This window comes from Garra rufa, chromosome 15, assembly GCF_049309525.1.
Source record: "Garra rufa chromosome 15, GarRuf1.0, whole genome shotgun sequence".
NCBI lineage: Eukaryota > Metazoa > Chordata > Actinopteri > Cypriniformes > Cyprinidae > Garra > Garra rufa.
This window is the reverse complement of record NC_133375.1, coordinates 21,816,482-21,836,071: the sequence shown is the minus strand read 5'-3', so window position 1 is coordinate 21,836,071 and position 19,590 is coordinate 21,816,482. Positions and strand designations below refer to the sequence as shown.

Here is a 19,590-nt window from a genome sequence, read left to right as displayed (position 1 = left end):
TACAGCCCGTACTTCATAGTACCCAAGAAAAGCGGCGGGCTTCGACCGATCTTGGATCTGCGCGTCTTGAACAGGGCCCTTCACAGGCTACCGTTCAAAATGCTCACTCAGAAACACATTTTCAGATGTGTCCGTCCCCAAGATTGGTTTGCAGCGATCGACCTGAAGGACGCGTACTTTCATGTCTCAATCCTTCCGCGCCACAGACCCTTTCTGCGGTTCGCGTTCGAAGGCAGGGCATATCAGTACAGGGTCCTGCCCTTCGGGCTGTCCCTCTCCCCCCGTGTCTTCACGAAGGTCGCGGAGGCGGCCCTTGTTCCCCTCAGAGAACAGGGCATTCGCATTCTCAACTACCTCGACGACTGGCTCACCCTAGCACAGTCTCGGGCTCAGTTATGCGAACACAGGGACCTGGTGCTCGCACACCTCAGCCAGTTGGGTCTTCGGGTCAACTGGGAAAAGAGCAAACTCTCTCCAACACAGAGAATCTCTTTTCTCGGTATGGAACTGGACTCGGTCAGCCAGACAGCACGCCTCACGCAGGAACGTGCTCAGTCGGTGTTGAACTGCCTAGACACATTCAAGAGCAGGACAGCGGTCCCACTGAAACAATTTCAGAGGCTCCTGGGGCATATGGCAGCAGCTTCGGCGGTGACACCGCTCGGGCTGCTCCATATGAGACCGCTTCAACACTGGCTCCATGGCCGAGTCCCGAGGAGAGCGTGGCTTCGCGGCTCTCACCGGGTTCAGATAACTCCGGCTTGCCGCCAGACTTTCACCCCGTGGTCAGACCTCTCATTCCTACGGGCTGGAGTACCCATGGAACAGGTCTCCAGGCATGCTGTGGTTCACACGGATGCCTCCGCCACCGGGTGGGGAGCCACGTACGACGGACAGGCAGTTTCAGGGGTTTGGACGGGCCCCCAGCTGACTTGGCACATCAACTGCCTCGAGTTGCTTGCAGTACGTCTCGCCCTGCTCCGCCTCAAGGGGCACCTACGTGGCAAACACGTGCTGGTCCGTACAGACAATATTGCGACCGTTGCGTACATCAACCGGCAAGGCGGTCCACGCTCCCGTCGCATGTCGCAACTCGCCCGTCATCTCCTCTTGTGGAGTCAGAAGCATCTGAGGTCGCTTCGTGCCATTCACATTCCCGGGTTGCTCAACCGTGCGGCCGACGAGCTCTCACGAGCTGCGCTTCCCGGAGAGTGGAGACTCCACCCCCAGTCGGTTCAGCTGATTTGGAGACGCTTCGGCGAGGCTCAAGTAGATCTGTTCGCCTCCCCGGAGACAGCCCACTGCCAGCTCTTTTTCTCCCTGACCGAGGGCACACTCGGCACGGATGCACTGGCATGCAGCTGGCCGCGGGGCCCCCGCAAATATGCGTTTCCCCCAGTGAGCCTTCTCGCACAGACATTGTGCAAGATCAGGGAGGACGAGGAGCAGGTCCTTCTGGTAGCCCCTTATTGGCCCACTCGGACCTGGTTCCCCGAACTCATGCTCCTCGCGACAGCCCCTCCCTGGCAAATTCCTCTGAGGAAGGATCTTCTGACTCAGAGACGGGGCACCTTATGGCACCCGCGTCCAGACCTCTGGAAATTACATGTCTGGTCCCTGGACGGGACGCGGAGGTTCTAAGTGACCTACCCCAAGGGGTAGTTGACACTATTACTTCGGCGCGAGCGCAGTCTACTAGACATGCCTACGCCCTTAAATGGAACCTGTTCGTTGATTGGTGTTCCTCCCGGGGAGAGGACCCCCGAAGATGCCCGATCAGAACCGTGCTCTCCTTTTTGCAGCAAGGGTTGGAGCGTAGGCTGTCCCCCTCAACCCTTAAAGTCTATGTGGCTGCTATAGCTGCCAACCACGACCTCATAGAAGGAAGGTCGGTAGGGAAGCACGACCTGGTCACCAGGTTTCTTAGGGGAGCCAGGAGGTTGAATCCCACTAGGCCCCCTTCCGTGCCCTCTTGGGACCTGTCGCTAGTGCTCTCAGCACTGCAGCAGGCTCCCTTTGAGCCTTTGCAGTCAGTTGAGCTGAAGTTTCTCTCAATGAAAACTCTGCTCCTGCTTGCATTGGCTTCCATCAAGAGGGTAGGAGACCTGCATGCATTTTCGGTCAACGATTCGTGCCTAGAGTTTGGCCCGGCGGATTCCCAGGTAACACTGAGGCCCCGGCCAGGTTATGTGCCCAAGGTTCCCACGACTCCCTTCAGGGACCAAGTGGTGAGCCTGCAAGCGCTGCCCTCGGAGGAGGCAGACCCAGCCCTAGCTTTGCTTTGCCCCGTCCGAGCACTTAGATGCTACGTTGACCGGACACAAAGCTTCAGGACCTCAGACCAGCTCTTTGTGTGTCATGGAGGCAGGCAGAAGGGGAATGCCGTCTCCAAGCAGAGGATGGCCCACTGGATAGTGGATGCCATTACCCTGGCCTATCAGGTTCAGGGTGTGCCCTGCCCCCTCAGGCTGAGAGCGCACTCGACTAGGAGTGTCGCATCCTCCTGGGCATTGGCTCGTGGCGCCTCGCTAAATGACATTTGTAGAGCGGCGGGCTGGGCGACCCCTAACACGTTCACAAGGTTCTATAGCCTTCGTGTAGACACAGTTTCCTCCTGTGTTCTTACCTCAAACGGGTAGGCACAGAGAGGCCTCGGGTCGGCTTGCTATACTGCTCCAGAGTAACCTGAGAGTAGCTCTGTCGAGCTCCTCCGCTAGCTTGACAGCCGACGTAGCGGAACGTCAGGCGTCAGGCCCTCATTCGATGAATCCTTCAGAACCGATAGAGGGCTAGGCTCTACGTAGAGACTCAATTGCATCTCTTACAATTCCACATTGCGCCCTAGAGGCTGTGTGTTTCCCCGGTAGTACTTCTACCAGTATACGAGGGTTCAATCACCTCCAATCTTCCATATAAACCGGAATCGAGTTATATGTGTATTGCTCCGAACCTCCTATCGGAAGGACGTGAGCTCCGCATATTCCCAGTGCTCCAGTTTCACTGAAATGGATGGTGCTGAGTTATACAGTGACTGGCTCTCCTTGATGCGAGCCCCTGGCCAAAGCCAGTAACAGGTCCCAGGGGGGCCCGCTCAGGACACTGGAAGGGACAGCAGCCACGGCGCTTTGTTAGGGATCCCAATTCGTCGGTCTCGACGAGACGTCGAAGAGACCGACTGATAGGGAACGTCTCGGTTACGTATTGTAACCCTCGTTCCCTGAAGGAGGGAACGGAGACGTCTCGTCCCGTCGCCGCGGCTCCTGTACCACCGCTGTACGGCCGGGCCTGTCCCAGCTCCTCAGCGAAACCTTGATGATGCATGCACCTGCTGCGCATTATATGCTCACGCTGTGATCAGCCGCAGCTGGCTGCAATCATGCATGCCAATATTCATTGGCTCGTTTGTATACACACGAAGTAGATTGGTCTATCCAGGCGATATCCCAATTCGTCGGTCTCGACGAGACGTCTCCGTTCCCTCCTTCAGGGAACGAGGGTTACAATACGTAACCGAGACGTTTTCTGTTGCTATGTGGGCGCTCAGTTTTTTTCTGACATTTAGCTAAAATATCGACAACAAAAGTCTCGACAACCAGTGCTAGACTAAGACACACTTTTCTCATATCTTCGAATGCAAAAAAAAAAAAAAAAAAAAAACATTAGCCTTTATAAATGTACTTTCAATCAACACTTCTTTATTTACCTCAAGTCTGCAAACACGCTGAGATGCTTCAAACTGCGTGCCGCACTTCATTCACGAGAGAGGCGGGAGGAATAATACGGTTTGACTGACAGTTTAATGAGCCAATGGCATCACGAGGTTTAGTGGCGGTGGCGTCGCTTACTGACCCAGGATCAGTGATCCGTAGCAGTTATATTTCCGATTTGAGCTTAAAGTATAGAACAATATATAGCGTGTAGCTTTTGTTGACGCTACCGCGTTACTTGATCAAAATAATAGCTTAGCTACTGAAAAGCTATTTGATTCAGAAAACAGCGACGCTACCACCACGCTACTGAGAAATGTAGTTAAGCTAGTAGCGTCACTACTTGTAGCGACGCTACTGCCCAACACTGCAAATCTGTCCTGTTTAGGACCTAAAGCGCAGGTCTGTTACATCTGTAAACAGACTATTGTAGTTTTGTCTTTGTTTACTTAAGTATTGAACTGCTAACAAATGTTAATCTATAAAAAATATCGTTTTAAAACAGGTTTAGGGAGCTACCCTTATAAAAATTAACTGTGGTTTTACAAAACATGTTTACTATAGTTATACAATAATTATACAATATACAATGGTTTTGCTACACTATACTTTCACCATGGTATAAAATTATGATTATACTAATGGGAATCAATCCTAAAAAAAAAAACCAAAAAAACATGGTTACTATGTTTACCATAGGCTCAATAATATCATGGTTAATTTTCCTTAGGGCCAAACATGACCCATGATAATGCAAAACATGTTTAGTTTTAAGATTTTTTAATAAAGATATATTCAAGATGTAGCTAATTTTTGTTGTTTTAATTTTAACATTACGACAATAACACATGGTCCTAATGTAGTGGCCCTCTTTTTTCTGTTGCCCTTTTTTCTGTCAAATGTTTTAGTACTAATCATAAATTATATATAATTTTGAAAGCTTAGAAGCTCAAGAACCATCCTGGTGGCTGTCTCCTCCCCCTTAGCAGCAATGTCAAGTGTCATTTTACAAAATCACAACTTTTTACAATCTTGACAAAAACATGTCTTTAAAAAGGTCTCAGTATTTCTGCAATAATCTGCTGATTGTCTTCTTTAAAAAAGACCAACCTTAGATCTGTACTGTATAGGTGGTTGTAAAGGTCGAGATGTGTTTATGAAAAAAGTGACAGATACAAGAAAATTTGTTTAAAAAGTAAACACACATGAGAGACAGAGAGATTAAAAGAGATTAAAAGGCAAATTGGAAGTTCAAGAGATAGCATTTAATTATTTTACCCAGTTGATTTCAACTTTTCTTTATGTGATGATGAAAAATATTGTTGTCCAGGGTTTCAAATTTTGGTGTGGGATGGCCTGGATAAGTGTGAGATTTCCCGGCCTGAAATTTTGTCTCAGTCCGCCCCTGGTTAACGTCAAGCTAGTTAGGAGCAGTGCAAAACAACGATGTCTGCAAATCACCGTTCATGTTTATGTATCAAACCTTTTCTTGTACTGTTGCTCTTCAGCAGCAGCAGCCTCTAGTCCAGTTTGCTGCTAAGAGTGAAAAGCCAGGCCCCGTAACATTACCAAGCACCAGTCATGAGCCCAACACACTAGAATGGGCAGGTAGGACAGTGCAATACTTGTTCTATTCTTTATTTGTGTTTAAGGACTGAACAATTTTGCACAGAATATATATTCAGATATTGCAGAAAAGGACATTGTGATGTTTAAAAGAATAGTGTTAGACATTTACCCTTTAATGTTCTCATTTATGAAAAATATTTGAACTTATAAAGCAGCTGTTTACTTGAAAAAGACATGATAGTGTCATTAGAAAGTTTAATACATTTTATTTTAATCTTTATTTTATACATATAGCTTAATATACATTTGTATTTATTTGATATTTTTTCATTTCAAGGTTTGGATATTTATGAGCACTAATTCTAACAGAAAATAGATACTGATACTGTTAAACATTATATTGTGTTAACTGTTCAAATAAATCTTCACTGTGAAGCAACACTTAGGCTACTGTATTTGCACTGAATTGGAAATGACGTCATTTTAATATAGTCAGTCTTGAACTAAAGTGGGCCGGTCTAAGGCTTGAAACTCCAGGGCTGAAAAGGAGTCCCACTCCGGCCCTGATTTTAAAAGTGTCAGACAGTGCACTAATGTGCAGGCACCATTAGCATTATATCATGTCAGTATCAATGCTGGATGACACCATGGTGCTGTCATCTGCAGTCTGCAGTCAAGATGAAAATTTGTATTCAGATCAGGCTTCAGTTCGCACAATTAAAGCTAATGCAGTCCTAATAAGTGCATTAGCCTTAATTAAACACTAGCAGGAATAACATTTTATTTTTCATTACCACTGTATGAACTTAATTTGTCTTTATGCTACTGAAAGGTGTAATACAAAGGTCTATTCATTGCTCATTTTTTCTCTAGTGTATGTATTTTTGTAGCCTACCTTCATATATGAGCTCTAATATGTGACAAACAATCCTACACTGTTCAACCACAATGTTGAACAGTCATCTGGCACTTCAGCTGATTGTGCTTGTGACATGCACTGCCCTGTGTCAACTAATGCATGCTAATAAGAATTCTGAATGGCACAGGCTTTTGAAAAAGCTGTTTAGTAATTAGGTCACCAACAACAATCCAAAATAGAACATGATTTGATTTCCACTCAGGAGTGCCACAGAGTTTGAGATGCCTCAATTCCCAGCTACATTTAAACAGGTTTCTCAGACAAAACAGATTTTGTTTTAAATTTCCAAAATAATTAACTTTTAGTAGCTGATAAAGATGACACAAATACATTGCATGTGATATGTCATTATCATATTTGTAGAACAAACTGAGAGTTTTAAGTCCCCATGAAATCAAAATTGAAGTTTATAGGCTTTTATGTTAGCTTTAAGATTATCTATAAGATAGTGTGCTCCAAAACAATGACAAAATTCGCATTTAGAAGATATACTGTAAGCATTCAAAACTTCCAGTTTCTAACTTCCTAAAATCCAGATTTTGAGGCCCCTTTATCTACATAAAAGTAACTGTGCTGCCATCGGGAAAAAGATTGAGCACATATGGGTCTGAAAGTATAGCACCTGCTGTGTGAAAAGACCGGAGAGCACGTTTAGTGGATGTAGTTTATTGCAGCTGTTGAGCTTGTTTGTTCATGACTTGCATGTAAATGATGCATTGTAATCAGATTGTACAAATAGAGAGGGAGAGATGAGCACAAAAACAATTAACCACATTAAATTATATGTATTTGTCTTGCTTTAACTCAGTGACTGAATAAGCCAACACAATCTATGGATGCCTGTTTCCGCCACTGAATAAAATAATAATTGCAGCTTTTTATCTCACAATTGACCATATGCACGGATTAGTTCCATGTTTTAGACAAGCCAGCTAAGTCATTTCCAGTCAACTGTATTTTGCCATAATAAGAGTGTACTTTGCTCGTTTTCTCTGCATAATCCATTCACAATCGAAGAAAAGTTTTGTTTGTCTAAGAGGACCAAACGTCAGTGTATACTGTTTCAGGAATGACAAACGTGAGTTTAAAAAAATACACAAATCGGCTAAATATGCGTGAGTCATTGCTATGATTGACAGAAATAACTGGACGAAACATCTGACAAGCTAATGTCAAAAAAAAGGGCTATGCATTAAATGATTCAGACTAAATTCAGAGTAACAAAACTACAGCAGTAACAAGTTTGTGTTGGTTAAATATAGGCTATTTAATTAATAGATTTTACAGTTCAAGTGTAGTTATTAAATTATTTAATTTGTAGTGAACTATATAAACTAGGGAGTTGAAATGGTAACTGCAGCCAATGATTGATCCTGTGCTGCCATCTTTTGGTTATATGGGTAATTTCGTCTAATTTTTATCTTAAAAAGATGTTGTTTTCCGTGAGATTTTGTTCCATGTCATCTTTAAGAATGAAAAGTGAAACTTTGAAGTGAATTTTATTGCACAGTTGTAAAGTTGAAAAATAATAAAGGCTTTAAAATATTACAAGATTTAAAAAATATGTTCATGACTATAAAGGTAAGTTACTGATTATCAAGAATACGATTAAGATGTCCTTGAAGAGAAGTATCGCTAGCTAGCTAACGTTAACCTGTCAGCATTTATGTGCACAACTATGCAGGTCTCCTGGGATTTCCAGGCTTGGCATTTGAATTATATGTTGATAAATAATATGAAACTGAATGTTCATGCCGCAATTATTGTAGCAATTATTTTTCTTAGTTTCTCATAAGAACGAGGCTCAAGAGTGTCCACCAAAATAAAGCACATATAAAAAGAGCATGAAGTTTACGATCTGGTTTATCATTATGCGGAAGCTCTAAAGAACTGTCAGTGCATATGGTCAATTGTGTCTTTTTTCCTCACAATTATGAGTTTACGTCCCGCAGTTGTGACCTTTTTTCTCAGAATTACATGATACAAACTTAAAATCCAGATTTTTTCTCAGAATTGTGAGATATAAACTCGTAATTGTGCGTTATAAGTCAGAGTTTTGAGATATAAACTTGCAATTGTGAGAAATAATTGTCAGAATTGCGAGTCACAGTTCTGAATTTTTTTTTCTCAGAATTGCATGATATAAACACATAAGTGCGAGAAATAGTCAGAATCGTGAAATTCGCAAATGCGAGTTTGTATCTCGTAATTCCAAAATTTTTTTACTCAGAATTGTGAGATATAAACTGACAATTCACAGAAATAAACTTGAGTTATAAAGTCAAAATTGTGAGATATAGCCACAGTTCTGACTTTTTTTTCTGACTTGCGTGAAACTCACAAGTGCAAGAAATAAAGACAGTTTTTCTCGCAGTTGCGGGTTTGTATCTCACAATATAACATTTTTATTTCTCCTAATTCAGAAATTTTTTTTACTCAGAATTGTGAGGGCTTAGACTAAACCAGGATTAGGCCATAGTTCAATTAGCACATTTAAGTGATTTTTTTTTTTTTTTATAAACGTGCTTAGAAAAAAAACACTACTTTTGTGCATTTTAAGACAAAATAAAGGCACTGATATATTTTAAGACCAGTCAGTGCAAGTTTTTTTTTTTTTTTTCTGTTGAAACAGCTCAGAATTACAATTTAGTCTAGAACTAGGCTTAAGCCTCGTCTGTGAAACCGGGGGATAGAGTTCAATGTTCTCAGAATTGAGTTTATATCTCACAATTCTGACTCACAAATTGCAGTTGCATGTTATAAAGTCAGAACTGTGATTCACAATTCTGAGGAAAAAGTCACTATTGCGAGATATTATGAGAGTTTATGTCTCGCAATTCTGACCTTATAACTCAATTATGAGTTTACTGTATATCAGACAATTCTGACTTCAATTCTTAAAATTGCAAGTTTATATATCACAATTCTGAGAAAAAAAGTTAGAATTGCAAGTTTGCATCACACAGTACTGAGAAAAAATGTTTAAAATTGCGAGATGTAAACTCGCAATTTCAAGAAAAAAAGTCAGAAATGTAAGACTGAAAGCAAGTTTTTAATTTTTTTTTTTCAGTGACGGAAACAGCTTCCATATTATCTCATGGCAATTTGGAACAATTTGGATTTTAATTTTGGGTGAATGGGTGGCTACTTCATATGAATTTGTATGAATTCTCAGTTTTCATACAATCTGCTTATCCCTCTGTGATGTTATGTTTAGGGGTGGGGTTAAACATGAACCCAGAAGACCTCAGATTGAACTGATTGTCCTTAGGTTTGGTTTACACATGTAATCCATAAATGTCATAAAGTGAGAGATCAAAGGTATGTACTGTTTTGTTGAAATCAAAACAATGCAGTGTTGTGGTTCAACCTTTATCATTTCAGAGGTTGATTCTCTGTGAAAAAACCTGAAGGTGAGCTCAAATGGAAACTTACTGCCTGAGAGACTGATGCAGTGTACTTTACTGTTTCTTGCATACTTTAAAATGCAATTAAATGAAGCTTAGTGAATGTAATATGGACAGTGTTTCCATCATCAGTCTGGGAAACATTTTCTCCAGTAACTCATTCAGAAGCAGGCACCAATCATTTACCATAATTCATCACTGATGTTTAATCAGCTTAGAACATCTTGTCTCATAATGACTAGACAAAAAAAAAAAAAGAGACAAAGGCAGTGCTGAAGTTACACAAAATGTGCTTTACAGCTGATTTGATCACCAGTACGTGGCCTATAATTGAAAAAATCTATTAGAATGAGTAAGAAAATTAACATTTTAAATAATTAATCAATCTGATTCTGTAAAAAAATATCGATCAGGGCAGCACTTAGATACAAAACAGCTGACGCTCAATTATTACTCTTCAGTTTCTGAGGAGGTGATGACTGTGAATATCTAATTAAAACTTTTATGTTTTCATGTTGTCTGCACATGCTTACCTTAAAGTTGTGATAAGGATAAAAGTGAAGCAAAATTATTTATATATTTTATATATGTGACCCTGGACCACAAAACCAGTCTTAAGTCGCTGGGGTATATTTGTAGCAATAGCCAAAAATACATTGCATGGGTCAAAATTATTGATTTTTATTTTATGCCAAAAATCATTAGGAAATTATGTAAAAATCATATTCCATGAAGATTTTTTGTAAAATTCCTACTGTTAATATATCAAAATGTAATTTTTGATTAGTAATATGCATTGTTAAGAACTTAATTTGGACAACTTTAAAGGTGATTTTCTCAGTATTTTGATTTTTTTGCACCCTCAGATTCCAGATTTTCAAATAGTTGTATCTCGGTCAAATATTGTCCTATCCTGACAAACCATTCATCCATGGAAAGCTTAATTATTGAGCTTTCATATGATGTATACATCTCAGTTTTGTAAAATGTAACCTTATGACTGGTTTTGTGGTCCAGGGTCACATATATTAAGGTCTGCTTAAAGTTAACACTAATGCATTTGTGTTTTTTTTAATTCAGTAACTATTTCTGCAGGTTACATTGATAAGCCTATAGTTATGAGTGGGTAATTGAATAATTTACTCAAATGATTAGTTTGAATTCAATTTGATTCGTTTTTATTCAGAAATGAAATGCTTCAAGAAGCCTGCAATCATTTAATCCAAAGTACAGCAAAAAAAAGTTCAATTTTTAAAATATTTTAACTATTTAAAATAACTGTTATCTATTTGAATATATTTTAAAATGTAAACCAAAATTGCTGCTTAAAGGAACCGTATGTAGGATTGTGGCCAAAACTGGTACTGCAATCACTTTCAAAATACTGTAGAACGGTGTATCCCCTCCCTCTCCCCCCTGACTCGAGGTTGCCAGCTAAGCTGCAGGATCCCGCAGGAACCTAGGCTGCTACAAGGAGCTTCCAATGGCAAGTGACGAGTCCTACACACAGGGCCGCTGCTGGCCAAATGGGTGCCCTAAGCAGAAATTTACTTTTGTGCCCCCTCCCCCAAATATTACGGAAGTAAAAAATAAAATAATTAAAAAAACACCTACTATGGGCCAAAATAGAACTTTATTCAAATAAAAGTAAATACATAAATAAATTGTATCATTTATAAATTACAATTGTAGCTCTACAGCAAAAAATACAAACTAAAATTACACTTCAAATAAAACATTTAAAAATGTGAAATCTTAATAAAATAAACAATAATAAACTGAATTAAAATCAACACTGAGCGCACTTTGAAATAAACAGTTATTTTTGGTCAAAAAGGTAAATAAAGAGCGAAATAGCAAGATCGGTGTTATAAAACAGTTTTATCAACAACAAAGAGTTACCTCCAATGGCTATGATTTAATTAATACAGTTGTCTGATTGATTTAATAGTATCAGAATCATACAAAAGGAAATTAAGCAGTTTTACTATGATAAAACCATGGTTATCTGCCTTTTTATCTATCTTTCTATCATATCCATGCTTGTAAATTGTGTTTTATAGAATATATAATATTGTATTTGTCTGCATTTTTTAAATATATTTTTATTCTGTGTTTTTACCTGTTTGCACCAAGGGTGTGAGAGAAACGAAACTTCAAAACTCTTGTATGCACTGTACATGTGGCAGACTTTGACAATAAAACAGACAAGGGTTATGATGTCCACATATTTTTGTTGAGGAAAATATAGGAAAGATTATGTGGCTATTTTAATTAAATATTTGGTCAATGTTAAACAAGGAATTCGATCATCATGTAAGTGTAACAACTGCATTTACCAGGCCTTTGGTGCCCTTTTCAGGCATTTCTATTAAAATTGTAATGTAAACTGTTAATTTTGTGTTAGATTATGTATTTTAATTATGTACTTTAATTTTAATTTTATTTAATGACACCATATGGTCATTATTAATCAATAATCATAATTGCCTTTGTGTTTTAATATAATGAATTTGAAGTCATTTTGTTTACTTAGATCTGCTTGTATTCATATTAAAAAAGATGCGTTAGTCGTGAAATTATTACCGACATTACAACACATTATTAACGTCGACAGAATAAAATAAAGTTTCACAGGATTATGAATGCACCTGAAAGTGATGCACGGGCTTCACCTTAAGCTCTTTTTTCTTTCGTTTCTCGGCGCCGGACTGTTGATGTCTCTTTCCAGGACCAGGCATATTGTTCATCAATTATTATCATCATTTGTGGCCAAATAGGCACTGGCAGCCGTAAACAGTGGTGAGGGCGCGTCGCGGCGCAGATGCTGCGCATCATCACGTGTGCTTATTAGCAAAGACTAGAATACCAGCCTACTCTGCGTTAACCGTAAAATGCAATATATACATTTATATTTTTGCTTATTTGTATATGTATATTATTAATATTAATATATTACTATAATATATAAAAACGATTTTTTTTTTTTAGCAGCTGGGATGATGCCCCCCTGGGAGTTGGTGCCCTACGCAGACTGCGTACTCTGCGTATAGGGAGCGGCGGTACTGCCTACACAGTATTTTTTTTCTTCTGTTGCTTCACGAGAGATGTTTTGCGAAGTAATTATGTACTTTAGACTTTGTCACGACGTATTTCGGATTCATAACGAGGTCTTTTAAGTTTCGTAACATTATACATGTTTTATCCGACATGTTCATAGCTGCAGCTGTAACAGAGCTGGCAACCCGAATGACAAAACTCTATTGACTTTGTGATTGGTAGATAGCTGGAGGGTGGAGCCTCAGACCAAAACACAAAATGACAACAATAACATCAGTCGTGGGCTGCAACTTTCACTTTTAAATGACAATATCCTGGCCGGACCACTGTTGTCAGTGATATAAGTATTTGAAATGAACATGATTTCTTAATGTCTAGTGACATGTCAGGGCCATTTTATGATTAACTAAAATAAATAATTTCTTACATACAGTTCCTTTAAATTCAGAATTAAAAAAATATATAATTATTATGATGTTGAAAACAGCCGAGTAGATTTTTTTAAGGGTTCTTTGAGGAATAAAAGTTCAGAAGAACAGCATTTATCTGACATAGAAATCTTTTCTAACATTATAAATGTCTTTAATCACATTTGATCCATTTAAAGCATCCTTGATATATAAAAGTATTAATTCCTATAATTTCTTTGTTTGTGTCTGTAGCTACTTCCCTGAATGTGACCTCATAAACTTTGGCTCATGGTTTGTCTTTGCGTTCCCGCTCATGCTTCTCTTCCTCATTCTGAGTTGGATCTGGATTGCTTTTCTCTATGGCGGACTCAATACACGGTAAATATATGCGACCTAAATGCATATGACACGTACAGTGGGGAAAATAATTATTTGATCCCCTGCTAATTTTGTACATTTGACCACTGACTAAGAAATGATCGGTCTATAATTTTAATGGTAGGTTTATTTGAACAGTGAGAGACAGAATAACAACAAAAAGTCCAGAAAAACGCATTTCAAAATTGATTTGCATTTTAATGAGTGAAATAAGTATTTGACCCCTTTGCAAAACATCACTTAGTACTTGGTGGGAAAACCCTTGTTGGTAATCACAGAGGTCAGACGTTTCTTGTAGTTGGCGACCAGGTTTGCACACATCTCAGGAGGGATTTTGTCCCACTCCTCTTTGCAGATCCTCTCAAAGTCAATAAGGTTTCAAGGCTGTCGTTTGGCAACTCAAACCTTCAGCTTCCACCACAGATTTTCTATGGGATTAAGGTCTGGAAACAGGCTAGGCCACTCCAGAACCTTAATGTGCTTGTTCTTAAGCCACTCCTTTGTTGCCTTGGCCATGAGTTTTGGGTCATTGTCATGCTGGAATACCCATCCACAACCTATTTTCAATGAGGGAAGGAGTTTCTCACCCAACATTTGATGGTACATGGCCCCGTCCATCATCCCTTTAATACGGTGCAGTTGTCCTGTCCCTTTAGCAGAAAAACACCCCCAAAGCATAATGTTTCCACCGCCATGTTTAAGGTTGGGATGGAGTTCTTGGGGTCATAGGCAGCATTCCTTCTCCTTAAAAACACGGTGAGTTGAGTTAATGCCAAAGAGGTCGATTTTGGTCTCATCTGACCACAACATTTTCGCCCAGTTCTCCTCTGAATCATTCAGATGTTCATTGGGCGTGTACATGTGCTTTCTTGAGCAGGGGGACCTTGTGGGTGCTGCAGGATTTCAGTCCTTCACGGTGTAGTGTGTTACTAATTGTTTTCTTGATGACTATGGTCCCAGCTTCCTTGAGATCATTGACAAGATCCTCCCGTGTAGTTCTGGGCTGATTCCTTACTGTTCTCATGATTATTGAAACTCCATGAGGTGAGATCTTGCATGGAGCCTCAGACCAAGGGAGATTGACAGTTATTTTGTGTTTCTTCCATTTGCAAATAATCGCACCAACTGTTGTCACCTTCTCACCAAGCTGCTTAGTGATGGATTTGTGGCCCATTACAGCCTTGTGTAGGTCCACAATCTTGTCCCTGACATCCTTGGACAGCTCTTTGGGTTTTGGCCATGGTGGAGCTTGGAATCTGATTGATTGATTGCTTCTGTGGACAGGTGTCTTTAAAACAGGTAACAACATGGGATTAGGAGCATTCCCTTTAAGAGAGTGCTCCTAATCTCAGGTCAATAACTGTATATATGACACCTGGGATTGATAAGGGATCAAATACTTATTTTACTCATTAAAATGCAATCAATTTATAACTTTTTTGAAATGTATTTTTCTGGATTTTTTTTTGTTGTTATTCTGTCTCTCACTGTTAAAATATACCTACCATTAAAATCATTTCTTTGTCAGTGGGCAAACAAAATCAGCAGGGGATCAAAAATGATTATCCCCGCTGTATACTATAGCAGGGGGTTTCAATCTTTTATATGCCACAGACCCACAAATATGATCATCCTCATGGATTTCTCATTCTAAAAAATGAAAAGGCAGCTATATATTTGAGTATACAGAAACCAACACTTTTTTATTTTTTATTTAGTTAATTTATTTTAATCAAATGTATGTAGTTTTTTTCTTTTTTCTTAGACCACAGTTTGAAACCCCCTGTACTGTATTTTATATCAAAAATGTGTTTGTTTTTATATAGGCTTTGTATTAGCAAACATGATGCACGGGAAGCCGCAGAAGCAAAAGCAAAAGCTGTTATTGATGAAGACTACAAGAAACTGGGCCCAATAAAGTAAGCCGTGGAGCATTTGAAAATATCAAAAACACTTTTCTGTTTCTCTTCGTCGTGCTTTCTGAAATAAATTGAGAGTAAATATTTTTCTCTGCTTCTAGATTTGCAGAAGGATCTATTGCTTTCTTCTTCATTATATTTGCCATCCTTCTGTTTACGAGAGATCCAAAGTTTGTAACAGGATGGTCGGTTTTCTTTCCCAAAGGGTAAGACACCCAGTGACAGGCAGGTATTGAAAAATGATGGAGGTATTTTGACTGTCACATTTTTACATGTAGATTCATATAAGATGAATGAAATATCAAAACTGTCATATTCTGACCGAGCGTTTCGTTAAAAGTCCTTTTTTTATGTTTTGGTTTTTAGAATAGCAGTTTATATAGGTGTTTATTCATAGGTTATGATTTGGTTGACCTTTAAAGATAATATATTTCGAAATTTCTATCTTTGAAAAGTAAATATCAAGGTCCTAAGAGACTAAAAACAAACAACTTCATTAAACTCTTTTAACAACATTGTTCACCCAACTAATAATCTGTATAATTTATATTTATAGCTCTATGTAAAGCAAATGCTTTTCACTAGTGCTACAACGAACCTATCAGGATTTTATTTATTCTTCACAATGAAAAATGTATGCAATTAGGAGTTACTTTAATTAGTTTTGAAAAATCTGATTCAAATATACATTTAAATAGGGCTGTTTATGTTAATGTCAGTCATTTAACCAATTAAAGTAATTCGTTTTATTTATTAATTTTTATGAAATATGTATACTATGATTAAATTTAGGCAGGTTTCCACTTAAAATGAAGAAAATGAGTCTGTACATACAGTATGTAAATATGTGCATCCAGATATAAAGACTTCCTCCTCCCCCCCCCCCCCCCTTTTTTTTTTTTCTGGTCCATCACACTAATGCACTTAGACAGAGAGGTTCAAAAATATGGACTAGTTTATCTGCTCCCTCCACAGAATTGACCTTTCTCTATCTGCAGGATCTCTGTTCACCTCGAGTCACCCAAGATAATAAGACAAACCCACAGCTTACAGACAAATAGAAACAGAGAGAGAACAGAATTGTGCATTGTATGGGTGCAAATGGTGATTCAACATCTGTAGATGAGAGGAACAAGACTGAAAGCACGCTGTTCCTAAACATGAGGTGATGAATAGGTTAGCAGGGTTATGGCAGTTAAATTGATTCAGTGGTTCAAATTAATGTGCTGAGATGAGAAATCAGGATTGCTGCTTGCATTAATGTCTTGTCTGCACAATTGTTTTGACATTTCCACACAAAGTGAGTTTTTTTTAGTTGCAACTATAAGTCAGACTTTTGTTGATTATACATGCATAAAAGGACGACTTTATGTTTTCTGTAATGTCTTTTTATAGTTGACAAGGACCTCTGATCATTTCCATTATGCTTGTACTTCAGTAATTTTCAGTAAACATTTTGCTTTGTTTTGATTGATGTCTTTCCAGCAAAGTTGAAAATTCATCGAATGTGGAAGAGTTTTCAAGGACCTTTTTTGGAAGAGCATTTTTGCGACCTAGTGACTTCACTTTAAAACATTTCACAAGGGAATTGACTATTATTTCAATTGTAAATTCCTTAAAAATCATCTACAGTAGTCAGCCAAATAACACTGATTTCTAAAATAGCATACCGTTTTTAAACCACTACAGTTGAAGTCAAAAGTTTTCATACACCTTGCAGAATCTGCAAAATGTTAATTATATTACTAAAATAAGAGGGATCATGCAAAATGCATGTTATTTTTTATTTAGTACAGACCTGAATAAGATATTTCACATAAAAGACATTTACAAATAGTCCACAAGAGAAAACAATAGTTTAATAGTTTAACTGTATATGTGACCCTGGACCACAAAACCAGTCATAAGGTTAAACTGAGATGTATACATCATATAAAAGCTAAATAAATAAGCTTTCTATTGATGTATGGTTTGTTAGGATAGGACAATATTTGGCCGAGATACATCTATTTGAAAATCTGGAATCTGAGGGTGCAAAAAAATCAAAATACTGAGAAAATCACCTTTAAAATTGTCCAAATTAAGTTCTTAACAATGCATATTACTAATAAATAATTACATTTTAATATATTTATAGTAGGAATTTTACAAAAAATCTTCATGGAACATGATCTTTACTTAATTTCCTAATGATTTTTGGCATAAAAGAAAAATCAATAATTTTGACCCATTCAAAGTATTGCTGGCTATTGCTACAAATATACCCCAGCGACTTAAGACTGGTTCTGTGGTCCAGGGTCACATATACAGTAGTAGGGAAGAATGCATATTCAGATACAGCCAATGGTTCATACAGAATGTATTCATCCTAATAGCATCAGTGGTCTTGGACTCTATACTTACGAATTCTCAGCTCAACAATTTAAAGTAGCAGAACAGCTTTTCTATCCACCATCTGAAGGTCACACTGAATAACTTCACTTTGCCCCAATGTTGCTAACTGGAGCTTGAATAAGCAGCACTGAACTGCTTCTCCTTGTGTTTGTCTTCCAGCTATGTTTCTGATGCTGTTACTGGAGTCATCATCATCTCCATCCTCTTTTTCTTTCCATCCCAGCGTCCTTCTCTCCACTGGTGGTTCGATTCAAGAGGTCAGTGGGTGGTTTATTGATTTTCTGTTGGTTTTACAACAGCTGAGAACTGTGGAATTATAAATTTTTAATTGAAGAAACTTAACAAGCAATCAGTATTATTAATTTTAATAATAAATCAGGGCCCTAAAACATAATAGACTTATATTAGGCTTGATTTTTGGTAAATTGGGACACTGTTTTGTGTCGTGATTTTTTTGGCAGGACAAACGTTGTCACTGCATTCCGTTACCACAGTAACTTTCCAGTAGCAGAGGTTTCTAGAGCATGTGTGAGTGTTGTTAATGTTGAATAAGACGAGGAATGTTAATGATTCAGATTAGCGTGTCTAAGAGAGATCCAGCAGAGAACTGTGTGCAGAGAGATTATAATAAGCTCAAACAAATCTCTCCACCTATCACTATGTTTCTTTTACACTGTGTACAATTCTTTATTTAAATTTGGAAAATCTGTTTGCTGCTTTTTAATAATCTACTCTGCAAAAAGATCTCTTTGATTCAAATAAAGAGTAAAATAAAGTTCCATAAAGAGTCTTTAACATCCATGGAACCTTTTCTTTGCACAAAAGGTTCTTTATAGTGGAAAATATATAATCTTCAGATTGTTAAAATGTTCTTCGCAAGAAAAAAAGTGTTTTTAAAGAAATGTTCACAGAAAGGTTATTTGGAGAACCCAAGATAGTTCATCTATTAGGGCTAGGTTTTAACACAAAATTTATGAGTCAATTCTGATTCACAAGCTTCCGATTCAATGGCAAATTTTAATGCTGTAAAATATACATGAGTCAGTTGGTACTACAATACTTCAATATTGAAGGTTAAAATTGACTGATTTCTATACAAATGCTTAAATGAAACTTAATTAAGTTTTTATAATAATTAAAAGTTACAATTAAATAATTATATGACTACTCCAGTTAGTTTGTTTTTTTAAATAAACATTTAAATTGTGGCTGGCGGATTCATTCAAACATAAATGAAACATTAAAGAACAGTGAAAAATATAATGAATATGTTATATATTATGTAACATATAAATATGTTTTTTTCTGAGTTAAATGCGATGTTATGTGACATTGTTTATAAGCTGTTATACAGATTTCACTAAATTGTACTGTTTCTTTTTATATACAGTCAAGCCCGAAATTATTCATACCCCTGGCAAATTCTGACTTAAAGTTACTTTTATTCAACCAGCAATTTTTTTTTATTAGAAATGACAGAGACTTCTTCCAGAAGATAATATGATGATGTACAAGAGGCATCATTGTGAAAAAAATTATTACTCATCTTTTATTTACATTTGAAAAAAAAAAAGTGGCCTGTCCAAAATTATTCATACCCTTCTTAATAATCAATAGAAAAGCCTTTACTGGCTATTGCAGCAATCAAACGCTTCCTATAATTGCTGACCAGCTTTTTGCATGTCTCCACTGGTATTTTTGCCCATTCATCTTTAGCGATGAGCTTCAATTCTTTCAGGTTGGGGGGTGTCCTTGCCATCACCCTGATCTTTAGCTCCCTCCACAGATTCTCAATTGGATTTAAGTCAGGATTCTGGCTGGGCCACT

The 19,590-nt window shown here is 38.2% G+C and overlaps 1 protein-coding gene across 1 annotated transcript in view; it reads left to right on the top strand.

Annotated features, from left to right (window-relative positions):
• LOC141286812 (Na(+)/dicarboxylate cotransporter 3-like) overlaps positions 1-19,590 on the top strand; it is a 38,481-nt gene that overhangs the window by 10,863 nt on the left and 8,028 nt on the right. The window contains exons 6-9 of the mRNA XM_073818917.1: positions 13,325-13,450; positions 15,277-15,369; positions 15,471-15,575; positions 17,923-18,020. Coding sequence (XP_073675018.1) covers positions 13,325-13,450; positions 15,277-15,369; positions 15,471-15,575; positions 17,923-18,020 — 422 coding nt within the window. The remainder of the gene's footprint in view (positions 1-13,324; positions 13,451-15,276; positions 15,370-15,470; positions 15,576-17,922; positions 18,021-19,590) is intronic.